Source organism: Bos indicus x Bos taurus, chromosome 2, assembly GCF_003369695.1.
Source record: "Bos indicus x Bos taurus breed Angus x Brahman F1 hybrid chromosome 2, Bos_hybrid_MaternalHap_v2.0, whole genome shotgun sequence".
Taxonomy (NCBI): Eukaryota; Metazoa; Chordata; class Mammalia; order Artiodactyla; family Bovidae; genus Bos; species Bos indicus x Bos taurus.
The window spans coordinates 26,404,014-26,423,244 of record NC_040077.1 but is presented as its reverse complement, the minus strand read 5'-3'; the positions used below and the strand labels follow the sequence as shown (position 1 = coordinate 26,423,244).

General features: G+C 42.8%; 1 protein-coding gene across 3 annotated transcripts in view; it reads left to right on the top strand.

Moving 5' to 3' along the window:
• LOC113902854 (kelch-like protein 23) overlaps window positions 1-19,231 on the top strand; it is a 49,787-nt gene that overhangs the window by 27,879 nt on the left and 2,677 nt on the right. Inside the window, exons 1-3 of one of the 3 annotated variants that reach the window (XM_027558206.1) lie at window positions 2,641-3,159; window positions 4,077-5,291; window positions 8,846-8,998. In XM_027558206.1, the coding sequence (XP_027414007.1) occupies window positions 4,079-5,291; window positions 8,846-8,998 (1,366 nt within the window). In that variant the 5' untranslated portion in view covers window positions 2,641-3,159; window positions 4,077-4,078. Of the gene's footprint in view, window positions 1-2,640; window positions 3,160-4,076; window positions 5,292-8,845; window positions 8,999-19,231 lie in introns of those variants that run through there. The other 2 variants (XM_027558202.1, XM_027558212.1) reach the window with 2 other exon arrangements.

Here is a 19,231-nt window from a genome sequence, read left to right as displayed (position 1 = left end):
CATTTTTCTCCCATTTTAGGTCTGACATTCTAATTGTGCAAAAGAATCATCTGATGCCCTTGATTAAAATGCAGATTCTAGCATCCCACATAATTCAATTGAGATGGTCTGACTTGTGGAATTAAACTAAAATCACCCAAATGAGAACAGAGGCCATTTATTCAGATCTTGCTATAGCCAGAGAGTCAGAACATTATTTGCCTTTGATAGAAGCTCAAAGGCAGGTAGGGGAGTGGACAAGCTTTGTAAAAGAGGAAGAAGAGGAAGGTCTCCGGTTTGCTTTATTTGAGGTTGTTGGCCTGGTAAATAAAGCTCCAGGCCAACTATTAGAATCAAGGAATATTTTATGCGATTGGTATGGGGAACAAATTGGCTTTCTCTGGTTGGTCCTGAGTTGGAAGTAGGGGTAAAAATCAGTAAGTTGGCTGTCACTGACCACTTCCTGGGTCAGAAAGATCCCCTGGAGAAGGAAATGGCAACCCACTCCAGTATTCTGGTCTAATTGCTGGTCTAATTGGTCTACTCTAATTGCTGCAGAAGTTGTGGTTTGGCTTCTTGGGCTTTTTGTGTGGTTCAGAGTTCTGTTGTCATATACAGTCTGGTCATTGTTTGTATATTGTCTCTCAGACCATATTCTGAGAAACACACTGGGGCTCTGGTGTTCTTTCATCCTGGTCTCCTTCCTCCCTTAAGCTGGCTACACTGTTGTTGCCAATGCTGCTGCTAAGTCGCTTCAGTCGTGTCCGACTCTGTGCGACCCCATAGATGGCAGCCCACTAGGGTCCTCTGTCCCTGGGATTCTCCAGGCAAGGATACTGGAGTGGGTTGCCATTTCCTTCTCCAATGCATGAAAGTGACAAGTGAAAGTGAAATCACTCAGTCGTACCCGACTCCTAGTGACCCCATGGACTGCAGCCTACCAGGCTCCTCTGTCCATGGAAGTGTCCAGGTAAGAGTACTGGAGTGGGTCGCCATTACCTTCTCCACCTGAGCCACTGCTACTGCTGCTGCTAAGTCGCTTCAGTTGTGTCCGACTCTGTGCAACCCCATAGACGGCAGCCCACCAGGCTCCCCCATCCCTGGGATTCTCCAGGCAAGAACACTGGAGTGGGTTGCCATTTCCTTCTCCAAGGCAGGAAAGTGAAAAGTGAAAGTGAAGTCGCTCAGTCGTGTCTGACTCATAGCAACCCCATGAACTGCAGCCTACCAGGCTCCTCCGTCCATGGGATTTTCCAGGCAAGAGTACTGGAGTGGGTTGCCATTACCTTCTCCTACCTGAGCCACTAGGGAAGCCCATTAAGTATACTAGAGGGCTTTAGCTTCAGAATCCTCAAGGCTAGTGGGAAATTAACAGTACTTAGGCATTTACCCATCACTATAGTCAAAATTCTCCAAGCCAGGCTTCAGCAGTATGTGAACCGTGAAATTCCAGATGTTGGATTTAGAAAAAGCAACGGAACCAGAGACCAAATTGCCAACATCTGTTGGATCATCGAAAAAGCAAGAGAGTTCCAGAAAAACATATACTGTAGTTATTGTTGTTCAATTGCTAAGTCATGTCCGACTCTTTGCAACCCCACGGACTGCAGCACGCCAGGCTTCTCTGTCCTTCACCATCTCCCAGAGTTTGTTCAAGCTCGTGTCCATTGAGTTGATGATGCTATTGAGCCATCTCATCCTCTGTCATCCCCTTTTCCTCCTGCCTTCGTTCTTTCCCAACATCAAAGTCTTTTCCCAATGAGTTGGCTGCTTGCATCAGGTGGCTGGAGCTTCAGCTTCAGCATCAGTCCTTCCAGTGAATATTCAGGACTGATTTCCTTTAGGACTGACTGATTTGATCTCCTCAAAGTCCAAGGGACTCTCAAGAGTCTTCTCCAGCACCGCAGTTTAAAGGCATCAATTCTGCGGTCAACCTTCTTTACGGTCCAACTCTCACATCTGTACATGACTACTGGAAAACCATAGCTTTGACTAGATGGACCTTCATTGGCAAAGTGATGTCTCTGCTTTTTAACACACTGTCTAGGTTTGTTATAGCTTTTCTTCCAAGAAGCAACTGTCTTAATTTCATGGCTGCAGTCACCGTCCACAGTGATTTTGGAGCCCAAGAAAATGGTCTGTCACCGTTTCTATTGTTTCTCCATCTATTTGCCTTGAAGCAATGGGCTACACTGTAAACTCCATGAAAGTTATGGACCATCTTTCACTACATCGTTTCCAGTGCCTATGCCTAAGCAGGCACTCAATACAGTCTTGCAAATGAATGAATGAAAATGTTTGATATTAGGTTTTGTTGGAACAAAAAAGTTCCAACAAAGTGAACTTTCTGGTGTAGCATATAGACACCTTTATGTGATTGGACTGGCTGCCACCAGAAGAAAGACTGGAGACTGCTCCTTCCAGCTACTCTAAATACTGGAACCTGAATCCTTGGCCCTGGCTACTTTCAGTTTTTCTCAAAGCTCCAAGTTAACCCAAACTGTACCAATTAGTCCCTGGGGCTCCAGAGTGCTCTCCTAAGGGGTAGAATGGAGTTCATGGGAAAGTAGCCCCTACTTCTGGCATTTTGAAGGTAACCTCAACCCCAGACCTATAGCTTTGTTGTATTCTCTCCAACATCCACCCGCAATTCCACTCCACAATTAGGTCCTGGGCTGGGGAGAGCTACTGAAAGAGGGAGAAAGGAGGTCCCCAATCCCTATATCTGGTTCTAAATCAGGACTTATGGAGTTTGTCTAGAGAGAAAACTCTCGGGAGTGTCTGTGTTGGGGGTGGGGCTAGGGAGACAGGTCTAAGGAAAGAGGGAAAAGTGGCCCGGGCGGTCTCCTCGGAGAAGCCTTCCCACCTGCTGCAGGGGGAGCCTCGGGTAGGAGTGCAGCCGCGCGCCCGCGCGCCCACCCCGCTCCTGCCCGCAGCGCGGCCCCGCCATCCGTGAGTTCCCGCGAGTGGCCCCGCGCCCCAGCAGCGTGGGGGGCTGTTCGGTTGGAGGCGGGGAGCAGCCGGGGCACCAAAATAGGAGCCGCTTGTGGGCTGGAGCTGCGCTAGCAGGCAGCCTCCGCCGCGCCTCTTCCAAAGATGGTCAGAGGGTCCGGAGGCGCCCCCGCCCCCGCTCGCCGCTAGCCCGCAGGTCCGCACCGCGTCCCGGAGCCACTGCCGGAGGTAGGTGCGGAACGGACCCGCCGCCCGAGGCCAGCCGGCGGGGAGCGAGCGGGGCCAGACGCGGGAAGCGAGGCCACGCCGCCTTCCGAGCCCGCCTGCGGCAGAGGCGCGGAGACAATGGCCGCGCGGGCGGCGGGCCGGGCCGAGCGCGGGGCAGTCCGCGACGCCGTCCCCACACCTGTGCCGCGGCCCGGGACAGAGGGACGCGGCACCCGGCCCAGTGGACGGCACGCGGCGCCCTCGAAGCGAGTCCCCGCGCCGGCCTCCGGGCGGGGCGGTCCCCGGGCGGGAACGCCGGCTCCGGGCCCAGGCGCGCGGCGCACGGAAACCCCTGCGGCAGTCCGCGGTGGTGGCGCGGGGATAGAGGGGCCGCCGTCCGGCCGCTTTACTTTCTGTCCTTCCTTGAGCAGAAAGGCACAGGGTTTCCCTTTTCCGAGATTTCTTCTAATCAGTTATATTTCTGTCATCCGTTTCCTGGCAATCGATGCGACTTGAAAGGAAGACGGAGCTCGGGAAAAAGGTTGAATTGGGGCCGGCCAAGGTCCAGCCTCGAGTGAGGTGACCTCTTGGACGCTTGGATTGTCAAATGTGAGGTCTCTCTAGGACCCTAACTCGGGGCAGATTGAAGAGATTGGGTAAATGAGGTAGCAAATAAGTATCTCTTTTTGAGAGGACCCACTGAATAATCCGGGGGCCTCATATCAGACTACGAGCTACCCTGAAATTAAATTGACCATCAAATAAATTATGAAATAGTCTATCCACGTTTTGCATTTGTGACTTAGACTGCTAAACTTAGTCTATCTAGTTTTGCATATGCGATGTTAATCAATCATTGCAATGACAGGAATATTGGGCACTGATTATCTGGGATAATATGCAAAATTGAAAACACGTTTGTTTCATGTTTATTGCAGCCATGGCTCTAAAAGGACAAGAAGATTATATTTACCTTTTCAAGGATACCACGCATCCAGTGGATTTTCTGGATGCATTCAGAACATTTTACTTGGATGGATTATTTACTGATATTACCCTTCAGTGTCCTTCAGGCATAATCTTCCATTGTCACCGAGCTGTTTTAGCTGCTTGCAGCAATTATTTTAAGGCAATGTTCACGGCTGACATGAAAGAAAAATTTAAAAATAAAATAAAGATCTCTGGCATCCACCATGATATCTTGGAAGGCCTTGTAAATTACGCGTACACTTCCCAAATTGAGATAACTAAAAGAAATGTTCAAAGCCTGCTTGAAGCAGCTGATCTGCTACAGTTCCTTTCAGTGAAGAAAGCATGTGAGCAGTTTTTGGTAAGGCACTTGGATATTGATAATTGTATTGGAATGCACTCCTTTGCAGAATTTCACGTGTGTCCAGAACTAGAGAAGGAATCTCGAAGAATTCTGTGCTCAAGGTTTAAGGAAGTATGGCAACAAGAAGAATTTCTGGAAATCAGCCTTGAAAAGTTTCTCTTTATCTTGTCCAGAAAGAATCTCAGTGTTTGGAAAGAAGAAGCTGTCATAGAGCCAGTTATTAAGTGGACTGCTCATGATGTAGAAAATCGAATTGAATGCCTATATAATCTATTAAGCTATATCAACATAGATGTAGATCCAGTGTATTTAAAAACAGCTTTAGGCCTTCAAAGAAGCTGCCTATTAACTGAAAATAAGATCCGATCTCTAATATACAATGCTTTGAATCCCATGCATAAAGAGATTTCTCAGCGATCCACAGCCACAATGTATATCATTGGAGGCTATTACTGGCACCCTTTATCAGAGGTACACATATGGGATCCTTTGACAAATGTTTGGATCCAAGGGGCAGAAATACCAGATTACACTAGGGAGAGCTATGGTGTTACATGTTTGGGACCCAATATTTATGTAACCGGGGGTTACAGAACTGATAACATTGAAGCTCTTGACACAGTGTGGATCTATAACAGTGAAGGTGATGAATGGACAGAAGGCTTGCCAATGCTCAATGCCAGGTATTACCACTGTGCAGTCACCTTGGGTGGCTGTGTGTATGCTTTAGGTGGCTACAGAAAAGGGGCTCCGGCAGAAGAGGCTGAGTTCTATGATCCGTTGAAAGAGAAGTGGATTCCTATTGCAAACATGATTAAAGGTAAGTGCAGACTGTGTTTATTCTGTACTTTTTAGGTGTTTGAGATTAGACAAAGGGTCTCACAGATAACGTTATAAAAAATTTATCACTTTGGAATGCTACCTTGGAGCTATAGTTGGATTATACAAATCAAATAATGCTACCTAGAATGTTCGAAGTAAAAATGTAATATAGCAGTCCTCAACTTGACTGAGAGTTATTTGGTCAGAGTATGCTACCCAGGCTGGAAAAATAATGTTATTTATATAAGAAAACAGTCTAATTCATTGTACCTACTCTAGAGCCTGTTTTGAATCTATATCTTGCTTTCAGTCAAGAATTTATATTTAAATCAAAGGCTAAATGAAGAGAAAAAGCTGGGTGGTTTTATTCATGTTTATTTATTATTATTATTATTTTTTGCTTGCTCTTGAAATCAAAGCTTTTGAGTCTTGCTTTTAAATATTCACTTTTTTTTTTCTCATCATCTGATCATCTGTCTTTTAAAAGGTCTTTCATTAAAACCTTGAAAGGTTTGGTCCCTGTAGGGTGTAACAAATTACATTCTTTCAAAAACTAGAGGACATATAGCCTCTGCTCTTTGTGATTCCAGTCATATCTTAGAGGGTAGAGGAGAGGGGCAGATCCCCTGTCTCCTGCACGCAGCCCACACAGCCATGTACACAATTGGGTCTCAGTATTTGTCTGATAAACACTGTTTTTTTCTGCTGTTTGGTACCAGATTAGCCTTGTTGTTGTTCCCTCCTACTGGAAGAAAAGTTAAGCTGTAATCTCATTTATTTCATTACATATATTCATTGGTGCTGGGGAGTTGCACACAAACTGGTAGGTTGTTACTAAATTTGAGTCATTTTATCCCAGATGTTTCTTCCCAGGCCTTTCTGTTTCTTTTTTAATGCTAGCAAGGGTGTGGGAATCTGACCTGGCCTGGGAATCTGACCGTGTGTGATCCTTGGATGAGAACAGGAAGCCTGAGACACAAAATGGTCTTGTGACCAGGCACACTGCTTCTGAGGCCAAGCTGCCTGGGTCTATATCTAAACCTCTCACTTACTTGCTGGTGAGCTTAGGCAAATCGTTTAATCTCCCTGTGCCCCAGTTTTGCCATCTGTACAATGGGGGTGACAACATTACATGGTTTAGGGTTTGAGGGGATTAATTTAATTTATGCTTGTGAATCACTTAGAACAGTGACAGGCATAGAGTAAGCACTCAGTAAGGGTTAGGCATTATGGTCATGAACACTAAAATGTTTATTTATTTGGCTGTGCTGGGTCTTAGCTGTGGCACGTGGAATCTTTGACCTTTATTGCAGCATTGGGATCTAGTTCTCTGACCAAGGATTGAACCTGTGTCCCTGCACTGGGAACGCAGAGTCTTAACCACCAGACCACTAGGGAAGTCCTGGTCATGACCATCCTTATGGAAGGACGTGTCAGCTTTGATAGGGCAGAAATATCTTTCATATTCCATTACAACCTCTCTCCTGCATGCCTAAAGTTTCCGCAGTAGTTGGCAGGATGGGAGAAGTGGCTTCAAGCTCAGTGCTGTTGCTGCTCTGGTTTTCACTCTGCCTGAGCTTGACTCCCCCATTTACTAATTCCCCTCCCTAGAGTGGCTCTAAATATCCTAACTCCTTTCCTAGGAAAGAAACAAAGAAAGTTCAAATATTTTAGCAGCTGTTGTAAACCTGGCTATATTTCTGCCTCTGCTTCTTAATGATAAGATCACAGTTTCGGTGGTTTTGTAGTTTAGAGTATATTTCTTTGAGGGCTGAAATGTATTACTTTATGAAATGTTGTTAAATCATATTTGAAACAATGTTTCTGGAAAGAGAAATGCAGCAAGGGTGTCTACACTGTCAAGAAAGCCGCAAGTGTTCTCACATTAGCCTTGAGTGGAATGGAAGACCCTCTTACACTGAAGTCCTCCCCTACCTCCTAGCTGGGTCTGAAATTCCAGAGTTTTATATTTTTTAACTTAAATTTCGATTCTTGATTATATCTGACCATCCCTGGGAAGGGTAACACTTCTGTCAGTCAATTGCACTTTCCGCAAGTGCTGGTTCTGACGGGTAGACTCATGATGAGCTTTGTTTCCCGTTTGTCTCTAGAAAGAATAGCACTATGTTCCCCAATTTGTTTTATTTTGTAGTCATGAAGTGAACTAGCAGCTTTCCCTGGTCATGAGCACCGAAATTGGGCAGAGTCAAATTTCAAATTCATTTCCTTTTTTAGTTTAGTCATGTACAGAGAAGAAATAAATACTTGACTGTTCAGGACTTCCCTGGCGGTCCAGTGGTTAAGACTCCAAGCTTCCAGTGCATGGGAGGCAGGTTCAGTACCTGGTGGGGGAACTAAGATCCCATGTTGGACTCGGTACAACCAGAAAGATACATTAAAAACAAATACTTGGCTGTTTAGAAAATCCTAACTTTTTTCTCTTTCATCATAGCTGCACTGCTTACAAACTCGCTTTTGTTTTGGAGTAGAAATGTACAGGGAGATTGAACTGCACCTTGCACAGAATGGGCTAAGTAAAATGTTGCTTGAAAGACTAACCTGACGTTTTCAACTAAAATGAGTCTCCTCATCTTTCTTCCTTGGAGAAGGAAATGGCAACCCACTCCAGTACTCTTGCCTGGAAAATCCCATGGATGGAGGAGCCTGGTGGGCTACAATCCGTGGGGTCGCAAAAGAGTCGGACATGACTGAGCACTTTCTTTTCACTTTTTTCTTCCTCATGTCTTCTTCCCCTGATGAATCCACTTCCTCTTTATTTTTCTGTGGCATTGGTGTTTCCCAGTTTTCTGCGCTCAGGACCTCAGAATGAGTCTTAGACGCGTCAGTCTTTGAAGCCCATCTGTTCTTCTGTGTCTCTTACCTCGGTATCCTTCCCCCACACTCAAGGCCCAGTCTAAGTCAGACCTCGGTACTTTGCACCTGGGCCAGTACCTCTCTCTTTCTGACTCTTGCCCTTCTATTTCTGTAGTCCCTCTCTTCCTCTGTTTAAAATGTCCTGCTGAATTAATTGTATGTTTCTTAGTCGGGCATGAGGATCTTTTGCTGTGTGGCTTCAATTTACCACATCAGCTTTAATTCCCACACGACAGCCCCAGGAGTGCCACCTGCCTGCTCAAGTGCTGGGGATCAATCCGGGCTGCATGACATTGTCCAGTGAGTCTTTGTGTTCCCCTTTCCCTCCGCTTCAGATGGCTTTCTCTTATCTCTACCTGCCGAAGGCCACCTACCAAGGCCCAGGTCAAATTCTGCCTGCCAAATTCTGTGATTCCCCTAGACCAAGCAATGTCTCCTTGCTCTGAACACTCACAGGAGTTCTCTACCCTGCATTCTAATTATTTGTATTAATGTCTCACCCCTCCCTTAAAAAAAAAACTGAGGAAGCCTTAAAAATTTTTTTTCCTATCCTTTGTAACTCCTGGGACAATGCCTTGTGTCTAACGTCCATTTTAACAAAAGCAATAATAAACAGTCCAATATTCACTGCAAAACCAAAAGACCAATCTGAAGATGTGATTTTAATTTAACACACAGGCGTAGGAAATGCTACTGCCTGTGTCTTACATGAAGTTATCTACGTCATTGGCGGCCACTGCGGATACAGAGGCAGCTGCACCTATGACAAGGTCCAGAGCTACAATTCAGATATCAATGAATGGAGTCTCATCACCTCCAGTCCACATCCAGGTAACAAATTACTGTCTCAAATAGTACGTGTTGTGATGCCACTTATCAACATAAAAGATGGCTAAGAATATGCTGGAAGTAGACAGTACTAAATTTATAGTACACTACACTTGGATATAATTAAAAGGCCCCAAATAGTCACATGTTCATCTGACAACAATCACAATTAACTTATTCCAATTCGAGGACATCTACAGATACTTTCCCTGATGTCTTTACATGACAAATATTTTAAGCCTGTGTGGTTAAAAGTATTAGTTCTTTTAAATTTTTTTTTACAAAGATTCTGTTCTTCCGTTTCCTATTCCTTAGTTGTATGCTTTTTTTCATTTACTACCTGTGTTACAGAAAACAGAATTTTTATGGACAGGTAAAAACATTAGTCTGTCAAGTAGGTGGGAAGGATATCTGTTAATTCCTTTTAGGAGGTGATTTTTTTTTTTTAAAGAAGCATGTTCTTTGTGGGTTTCAATAGGTGTGAAGCACTTACTCCTGTGATTGCAGGGCTCTTTGTCGGCCTTAACAGTCATCACAGGAGCTTGTCTGCCCACAAAGGGTGGCCTGCCTTCTGTGGTGTCCTTTGTTCTTTGGCTTGTCTCTTTGGGTAAGGCTCAGGGGAAAGCATAAACCTCTTACAGTTATGCCATCTGGTTAAGATTCTTTTCATTAGGAAAGTTTCATGTCACCGTATCACTATACTACTTTGAATCATTTTCCATATGGCATCAGGCCATATGTCAGTCCATATGTCCATATGTCAGTCACTGGAGAGCATAATCAAAATTCACAAGCTTGACCCATCTGAGAAGAAGAATAATAGCTAACCTTCTTGAGCACTTTCTATAGGTCAAGTACTGCCTAAGCACTTGGCATGAAATACTACCTTAAATTCTAACTACAGCCCTGTGAGTTGGTATTGTTTACCCCTCTTTTACCCCATATTTGAAAATGGAGGCTTAGAAAGGGTAAGTAGCTGTGCCAAGGTCACGGTTTGGAAGTGGTGGGTCAGGATTCAAAGTCAGGAAGTTTGAGTGCATTAACCTGTGGCATAACCAGCAAGTAGTCTTCCTCTCTGGAAGGGAGCAGGCTCTGCTGCTTTTAACCAATGCAGCTAGTTTGCCTGTGCGTCATGTGTGTTGTGTCATCTCACAGTTCAGGGCGAGCACACCTGAAGCTGGGTCTGTGTCTCCATGTACAGGACTTCCACAACAATCAGCCAGATGCTGTCCTGGCTCTTGAAGACATCACGGAGGCAGTCATCCGTCTTCTAGTAGTTCAGATGTATTATCCTAGAATCCCCACAACGTTCTGTTATAACTAGTGAAATTATGGTAGAGAAAAACAGTAACAGTCATATTGAATGCAGGCATGCCTTGTTGTTTTGTGCTTTGTAGACATTGCATTTTGTACACACTGAAGGTTTGTGGCAACCCTGCCTTGAGAATTCTGTCAGTGCCATTTTCCCAACAGCCTTTGCTCACTGTGTCCTGTCCCATTTTGGTAATTCTCACAATGTTTTCAAACTTTTTCATAATTGTTATATTTGTTCTGGTGATCTTTGATCAGCAGTCTTTGATATTCTATTCTAATTGAACTGGCATTTTTAGCAATAAAATATTTAAAAATTAACATATATCTATTGTTTTTCTAGACATAAAACATTATGCTGCTGCTGCTGCTGCTGCTGCTGCTGCTGTCACTTCAGTTGTGTCCGACTCTGTGCGACCCCATAGACAGCAGCCCACCAGGCTCCCCCATCCCTGGGATTCTCCAGGCAAGAACACTGGAGTGTGTTGCCATTTCCTTCTCCAGTGCATGAAAGTGAAAAGTGAAAGTGAAGTTGCTCAGTCGTATCCGACTCTTAGTGACCCCATGGACTGCAGTCTACCAGGCTCCTCCATCCATGGGATTTTCCAAGCAAGAGTACTGGAGTGGGGTGCCATTGCCTTCTCCAATAGACTACAGTATAGTGTAACCATAACTTTTTATGCCCTGGGAAACCAGAAAATTTGTGTGGACCCTTTATTGTGATGCTCACTTTATTACTATGTTCTGACCGAACTTGAGTTTCTTCAAGGTATGCCTGTAATAGCTAAGATTAGAGGCTTTACCCTCTGAGCCACCAGGGAAGCCTAAGTATGTGCCAGGCACTAACTTTTCCAGTACTTTCACATGTATTAATCCAGTGAAAGTGTTAATCACTGAGTCATGTGCGACTCTTTGCAAACCCACGGACTGTAGCCCATCAAGCTCCTCTATCCATGGGATTCTCCAGGCAAGAATACTGGAGTGGGTTGCCATGCCCTCTCCAGGGGATCTTCCCAACCCAGGGCTCAAACCCAGGTCTCCTGCATTGCAGGCAGATTCTTTACCATCTGAGCCATAGCAGTCCTGTGAACTAGATACTGCTACTGTTTTATAGGTCACTGATGCACACAGACAGTGAAGAGGTTGCCCGTGGTCAGCTAGCTCAGGCTGTTGTGAGTTTCAGATCCAGGCAGCCTGGCTGGAAGCCCACGCTCTGAACAACTACGTTGTTACTTCATTTGATCCTCATGTTAACCTAAGTTAGATATTATTCTGACTTATCTTTACAAAGAAGATCCAATATATGAAAAGTCAGATCAACAAATCAGAGGGCAGTTGTCCACACTAGAAGCTTAATTTATATTTCATAAAGGGATTGCTTTAAAAATAAATCTTCCATAACACACTTAAACTGGATATGGCTTGTTGACTGATGGAGAGCCACTGCAGGTGGCTTAGTAAGACTTAAGCCAAAGGATGTAAAGCCATGGCAAATTGAAAAATCAGTCAGAAATGAATATTAAATTACATTATCAATCCCTGGGAACATAGAATTCCACATGGAGCATTTTGATTCATGTTGAACATAAAATGAGAAATGAAGATATATTATCACCTATGTTGTATATCTTCTGTTTGGCTCTCACAGTGTTCAAAATATTTTTTAACTGGCTTGTTATCAATATTTAAAATTCAGGAGATTTCAAATAAAAATCATTATTTCTGGCCTTTAGGAAAATTGCAAGATCTGTCAGCATATTCCTTCCTGGCAACAATCACTGGGGCCAGGTAGTGGCTATTCCCTTCAGATGAGGCTTCCATTTCACCACAGACTATTCCATGCTTCTCACATCATAGAGCTTGAGGGGGGCTGCTGTATTTCTTACCCCTGCCTGGAGAATCCCAGGGACAGAGGAGCCTGATAGGCTGCTGTCTATGGGGTTGCAGAGTCGGACACGACTGAAGCGACTTAACAGCAGCAGCAGCCTGCTTCATTCGGCTAATCTGTTATCTCCTTGGCCCTGGGAAGCGTTTGGATCTACATCCTCTGAATTATGGCAACTTAGGCTTCCTATGGGGCTTCCCAGGTGACTCAGTGGTAAAGAATCCGCCTGCCAATGTAGGAGATGCAGTTCGATCCCTGGGTTGGGAAGATCTCCAGGAGAAGGAAATGGCAACCCACCCCAGTATTCTTGACTGGGAAATCTCATGGACAGAGGAGGACTACTGGGGTCGCAGAAGAGTCAGACGTGACTTAGTAACTGAACAACAACATGCTTCCTATATGTTTTAGGAGCACCTCCTGAGAAGCGTAAAATGCCAGTCGTGAGTCTACCTTATAGATATGTAGCTTAGACTGCAAATAAATGACTATTATTATTTTTTAAAGGTAATATAAATGTTATCTTTTTTCTTAATGCTTTTAAGGGTGATTGCTTTGTATAGTTGAAAGACAGGGGAGTATAATTCCATCAAATTCAAGATAACATTTATTGAGACCTTACCTTGGGAAAGATACCATTGTATTGATAGTTATTACATGAGACATTAAAGATGATTAATTTTACTGCCACAGGAAGTCAGAATATAGTAGTAAATACACATACATAACAGGAACACAATCTTAAAAATAGGTGCTATTGAAATTGAGGGCAGAGAGAGCATCAGTCTGATTAAGGGGATCTGACAATCTTAGGAGGCTTCCAGGAGTAGGTTGTTACGATTTAGGCTTTCTGGCAGAAAGTTAGCCAATGAAGGAATGCTAATGGGAAAATTCCAGGTTTACTCCAGTTCTTGGGAGTAGAAGTGTGAGTGAGATGCAAGAGGGAAGAATGAGAGACCAAATGACAAAGTTTATTTGAAAATCATGTCACGGAGGGCTTTGAATGGCCTCCATAAATTTTAAAAATAGAGAAGTACCAAAGTTTTCAGAGCAAGAGAATGCTGCATTGTCAGTTTTAGTTTTAAGAAAAGAGTTCCTTTGAGAGTAGACTGGGAGAAAGATGGCAGGGAGGCCTACTCAAGCTATAATATGCCAGGTAAGAAATACTAAAAGCCTGCAGTGGCAGGAGTAGAAAACAGGCAGGTGTGAGGAATAGTGTAGGTTCATCATTGATTGAATGGTAGTGATCACCCCCTTGCGTGATTGGACATTGGGGATAAGGGCAAGACTCTCTGGCTTATTGACTGGCAGCATTGAAGTAGCAACCAATGGGAGGGGAGAAGTGGAGGGATGATAAGCTCAGTTTTGAGTGAAATGTCAAGAACTAGTTACTCAGACAGTAAAGAATCTGCCTGCAATGCAGGAGATCAGGGTTCAATCCCTGGGTTGGGAAGATCCCCTGGAGAAGGGAATGGTAACCTGTTTCAGTACTCTTGCCTGGAGAATTCCATGGACAGAGGAGCCTGCTGGGCTAGAGCCCATGGGGTTGCAAAGAGTTGGGCATGACTAGACAACTAACCAGAGAAGGCAATGGCACCCCACTCCAGTACTCTTGCCTGGAAAATCCCACGGACAGAGGGGCCTGGTAGGCTGCAGTCCATGGGGTCTCTAGAAGTCGGACAAGACTGAGCGACTTCCCTTTATTTTCTCACTTTCATGCATTGGAGAAGGAAATGGCAACCCACTCCAGGGTTCTTGCCTGGAGAATCCCAGGGACAGGGGAGCCTGGTAGGCTGCCGTCTATGGGGTCGCACAGAATCGGACACGACTGAAGCGACGTAGCAGCAGCAGCAGCAGGACAACTAACACAACTTAGAAGAGCTGTCCAGAAAGCAATGGGAAGTGTGGTTCTGCAGTAGGAGGAAGAACGTGGGTAAATACAGAGGCCTGGGCATTGTTTGCTTAGAGATGATGGCCAGGTGTGGAGGTGAATAAGATGCCTTGGGAGGTTGGGACTAACAACACATAAATGAGCAGAATCTTGAGAAACAGCATTAGTTAAAGGAGGAGCTGAGAAAGAAAGAAGAATGTGTGAAGAACCCAGGAGAAGCAGTAAGTGATAGGGAAGAAAAATCCGTGGAGAGCTTTGTCCAGTGGGGAGAATGTTCTCTCTTGGCTCTGCCCTTTATTTACTTATCTAATCTTGGGCAGCAGCTTAAGCTCTTGGGTCTTACTTTCGAGCAAAATAAGGATGTTAGATTAGATAAGCTTTACAGTTCTTTTCAGTGAGAAAAAAAATCTTAAGTAAAATTTTTAAAGCATTTTTTAAAAAGTGGATATTGAATACATGAAAATATTATGGTTGTTTCTGAATGCCTGCATGGCTTTGTTCCGATCACTCTTGTAAAACTGAATATCGACTGCCATGTTTTTATAGTGAACATTTGTGTGTAAACTCTGAGCTGTTTTCATACTGGGTTTGAAATTGCTCATTCATTCATTTGTCCAACAGATATTTGCTGAGTGCTTTCTAATGCTGTGTACAGTGCTAGGAACTCGATAAACAAGATACAGTACCTTAGCCTCAGTAGCTTCATAGAGTGACCAATAAGAAAAAAGTCAGTTACAGCTGAGCAGGTTTCCACCAACTAAAACAGAACATTATGTTGCATTTGGGTAATGGGAAAAAATACCAGGAATCATTTTATTTTTATACTTTTTAAAAACTGAGATGTAGTTTATGTACAATATAAGTTCTAGATGTATAATATAGTGATTTACAATTAAAAATTTTTTATACTCTATAGTTATTATAAAATATTGGCTGTATTCCCTGTGTTTTACAATATATCCTTCTAGCCTATTTATTTTATACATAATAGTTGGTACTTTCTTAATCTCCTACCCCATCTTGCCCGCCCCCCCCCCCGCCCATTCCCTCTCCCCACTGGTAGCCACCAGTTTGTTCTCTAGATCTGTGAGTCTGGTTCTTTTTTGTTGTATTCACTAGCTTGTTTTATATTTTAGATTCCACATATAAGTGATTCATGCAATATTTGTCTTTCTCTGTCTGCCTTGTTTCACTTAGCACAATATTCTCCATGTGTGCTAAATTGCTTCAGTCCTATCTGACTCTTTGAGACCCTATGGACCATGGCCCACCAGGCTCCTCTGTCCATGGGATTCTCCAGGCAAGAATACTGGTGTGAGTTGCCATGCCCGCCTCCAGGGGATCGTCCCAACTCAGGGATCGAACCTGCGTCTCTTATGTTTACCTGCATTGGTGGGAGAGTTCTTTACCATTAGTGCTACCTGGGAAGCCCTAATACTTTCCAAATCCATCCATTGTTGCCAATGGCAAAGTTTCATTCTTTTTATTGTGGAATAGTATTCCTTTTTATTTATATATATATATATATATACACACACACACACACACACACACACACACACACACACACACACATATATATACACACCATATCTTTTTTATCTGTTCATCCATTGTGTTTTTTTGCTTTGTCATTTAAAAAAAGTTTATTTGTTCATTTTTATTGAAGTTTAATTGATTTACAATATTGTGTTAGTTTCAGGTATACAGCAAAGTGAACCAGTTATATACATGTATGTCTCCAGTCTCATTTAGATTCTTTCCCCATATAGACCATTTATAGAGTATTGAGTAGAGTTCCCTGTGCTATACAATAAGTCCATTGTTCACCTGTTTTATATATGGTAGTATGTTTATGTTAATCCCCAAACTCCTAATTATCTCCCTACCACACTACCCACTTTGGTAACCATAGTGTGTTTTCTGTCTGTGAGTCTATTTCTATTTTGTAAATAAGTTCGTTTCTATCATTTTTTAAGATTCTACATGTAAGTGATATCACATGGTATTTGTCTTTGTCTACTTTCCTTCACTTAATATGATTATCTCTAGATCTATGTTGCATTATTTTATTCCTTTTTATGGCTAATATTCTATTGTATAAATATATCACATCTTTATTCATTCATGTCTCCATAGACATTACATTGCTTCTATGTCTTGGCTATTGTAAATAGTGCTACAATGAACATTGGGGTGCATGTATCTTTTCAAATCATGGTTTTCTCCAGATGTATGCTTAGGAATGGGATTTCTGGAAGATAGGATAGTTCTATGATTAGTTTTTTAAGGACCTCCATACTGTTTTCTGTAGTTGCTATACCAATTTGCATTCTCACCAACAATATAGGAAGGTTCTATTTTTTCCACATCTTTGTCAGCATTTATTGTTTGTAGATTTTTTGATGATAGCTATTCTGACCAGTGTGAGGTAATACTGCATTGTGGTTTTGATTTGCATTTCTCTAATAATTGGCCACCTCATGCGAAGAGTTGACTCATTGGAAAAGACCCTGATGCTGGGAGGGATTGGGGGCAGGAGGAGAAGGGGACGACAGAGGATGAGATGGCTGGATGGCATCACCGCCTCGATGGACAGGGTTTGAGTGAACTCCGGGAGATGGTGATGGACAGGGTTTGAGTGAACTCCGGGAGATGGTGATGGACAGGAGATGGTGATGGACAGGCCTGGCGTGCTGCGATTCATGGGGTCACAAAGAGTTGGACACGACTGAGCGACTGAACTGAGCTGAATAATTGGTGATAATGAACATCTTTTTATATGCTTTTTAGCCATATGTCTTCTTTGGAGAAATGTCTGTTTAGATCTTCTGCCCATTTTTTGATTAGGTTGTTTGTTTATTTGATATTGAGTCACACAAGCTCTTTATGTATTTTGGAGATTAATCTTTGGTAAGTTGCTTCATTTGCATATACTTTCTCCCATTCTGAGGGTTGTCTTTGCATTTTGTTTATGCTTCCTTTGCTGTGCAAAAGCTTTTAAGTTTAGTTAGGTCCCATTTGTTTATTTTTGTTTTTATTTTCATTACTCTAAGTGGTTGCAAAGAGTCGGACACGACTGAGCGACTGAACTGATCTCTAAGTGGTGGATTGAAAAAGATCTTGATGCAATTTATGTTAAAGAGTGTTCTGCTTATGTTTTAAGAGTTTTATAGTAAATAGCCTTACATTTAAGTCTTTACTGTATTTTGAGTTTATTTTTGTATATGGTGTGAGGCAGTGTTCTGATTTCATTCTTTTCCATGTAGCTGTCCAGTTTTCCCAGCACAACACTTATTGAAGAGACTTTTTTTTCTCCATTGTATATTCTTGGCTCCTTTCTTGTAGAATAATTGATTATAAGGATACAGGATTAACATACAGAAATCTATTGCATTTCTATACACGAACAATGAAAGAGAAAATAAACAAACAATCTCATTTACCATAGCATCAAAAAATAAAATGGCTGGGAATAAACCTGCCTAAGGAGGTAAAGACCTGTACTCAGAAAACTAAAGCACTGATGAAAGCAATTGAAGATGACGCAAACAGATGGAAAGATATACTGTGTTCATGGATTGGAAGAATTAATATTGTTAAAATGACCACATCATCCTGAGGCAATCTACAGATTCAGTGCAATCCCTATCAAAACACCAAGGGTATTTTTCATAGAACTAGAACAAATAACTTTAAAATTTGCATGGAAAGACAGAAAACCCTGAATAGTCAAAACACTTTTGAAAAAGAACAGAGTTGGAGGAATCAGTGACTTTGGTCTATACTACAAAACTGCATTAATCAAAAGAGTATAGTACTGGCACAAAACAGATACATACATCAATGAATCAGAATAGAGAGCCAGGAGTCACTTTATTTTGGACATTTTTGTTGCTATGGAAAGATTGAGATTCTTCTTTAACATGAGTCACAAAATGATGATTTTTTTGGTAAGATTTGAATAATTAAAAAATAGCCTACAAACCTCACTGTTGAATCATTTATACCAACTGATAAAATTTTTGTATCATCATTAATTTTCACAGTAACCATTTAACAGAATGACTCATAATTTATATAAATAACATGTCACAAGTACTCAAAAAACAATGAAATCCTATAAAAATTATAGATTTATTTAACTGAAAAGGAATAAATGGGTTTTCAGAGGTGGGATAACTCTTGGATGTCAGAAACTGGAGAACATCAGCATGTGGACTCAAAGCAGAAATACCAATCTTCTCAGAATTTTCCTTATGCTTTGAAGCCTAAATAGCAACAGCTTTACTGAGAAGAACCTGTCTTCCCTACTTACAGGGAAATCAAAGAATGATTGTGCATTCTTTCTAAAGAAAGCCTTTAAGTTTTTTTTCCATCAAGTATTGGGAGTGCATATTTGGGCACAGAGGGTACAAGGTACAATTCATTCATTGATCCAACAAGCGTTTACGGAGTCCTTACAAGGTGCCAGACATTTGCCATCCTCCAAATAGGATGGAGTATTGGGCAGGACACAGGTCCTGCACTGCTGGAAGGAAGAGAGAGATTATAAACAGGAAGCACATCAGATCGTAAGACGCGCTACAGAGAGAATTAAAGTAGGGTGGTGTGGTAGAGACAGCTGACTGGTTCCTGCAGGTTGGATGACAGGAGAAGGCCCAGTGAGGAGTTGACAGATGAGAACTGAATGACGAGAAGCAGGCAGCTATGCAAAGACCTGGGAAAAGAAAAGACTTCCAGACGGAAGGAACAGCTCAGCAATGGAAAGCTAACTCTTCATTTATTTGCTGTAATAGTCATCCCACTGACAACTCCTGCTCTTCCTCAGGTCTGTAGTTGATATTCCATAGAATGAACTCCCAGGCTGGGAGTGATGTGAGCACTACGACCTGGGATGTTAGAAACAGGGCTGGGACTAGCGTCAGGCAAGCGAGACACCTGAGGCACAAAACGGAAGGAGAAACTTGGAGAGGAAGCACCTCATCATGGTTTGTGCTCTAGGCACATCACTTGCCTCATCCTAGTCACAGCCCTGGGAAGAAGGGAGAGGAAGTGAAGTTGCCAGAGATCCCAGTGCCTTGAACAGCCAGCAGGTTTGGATGTGGAGGGGGGAGATAAAATGGAAGAAATTAAAACAGCCTGGAAGGCT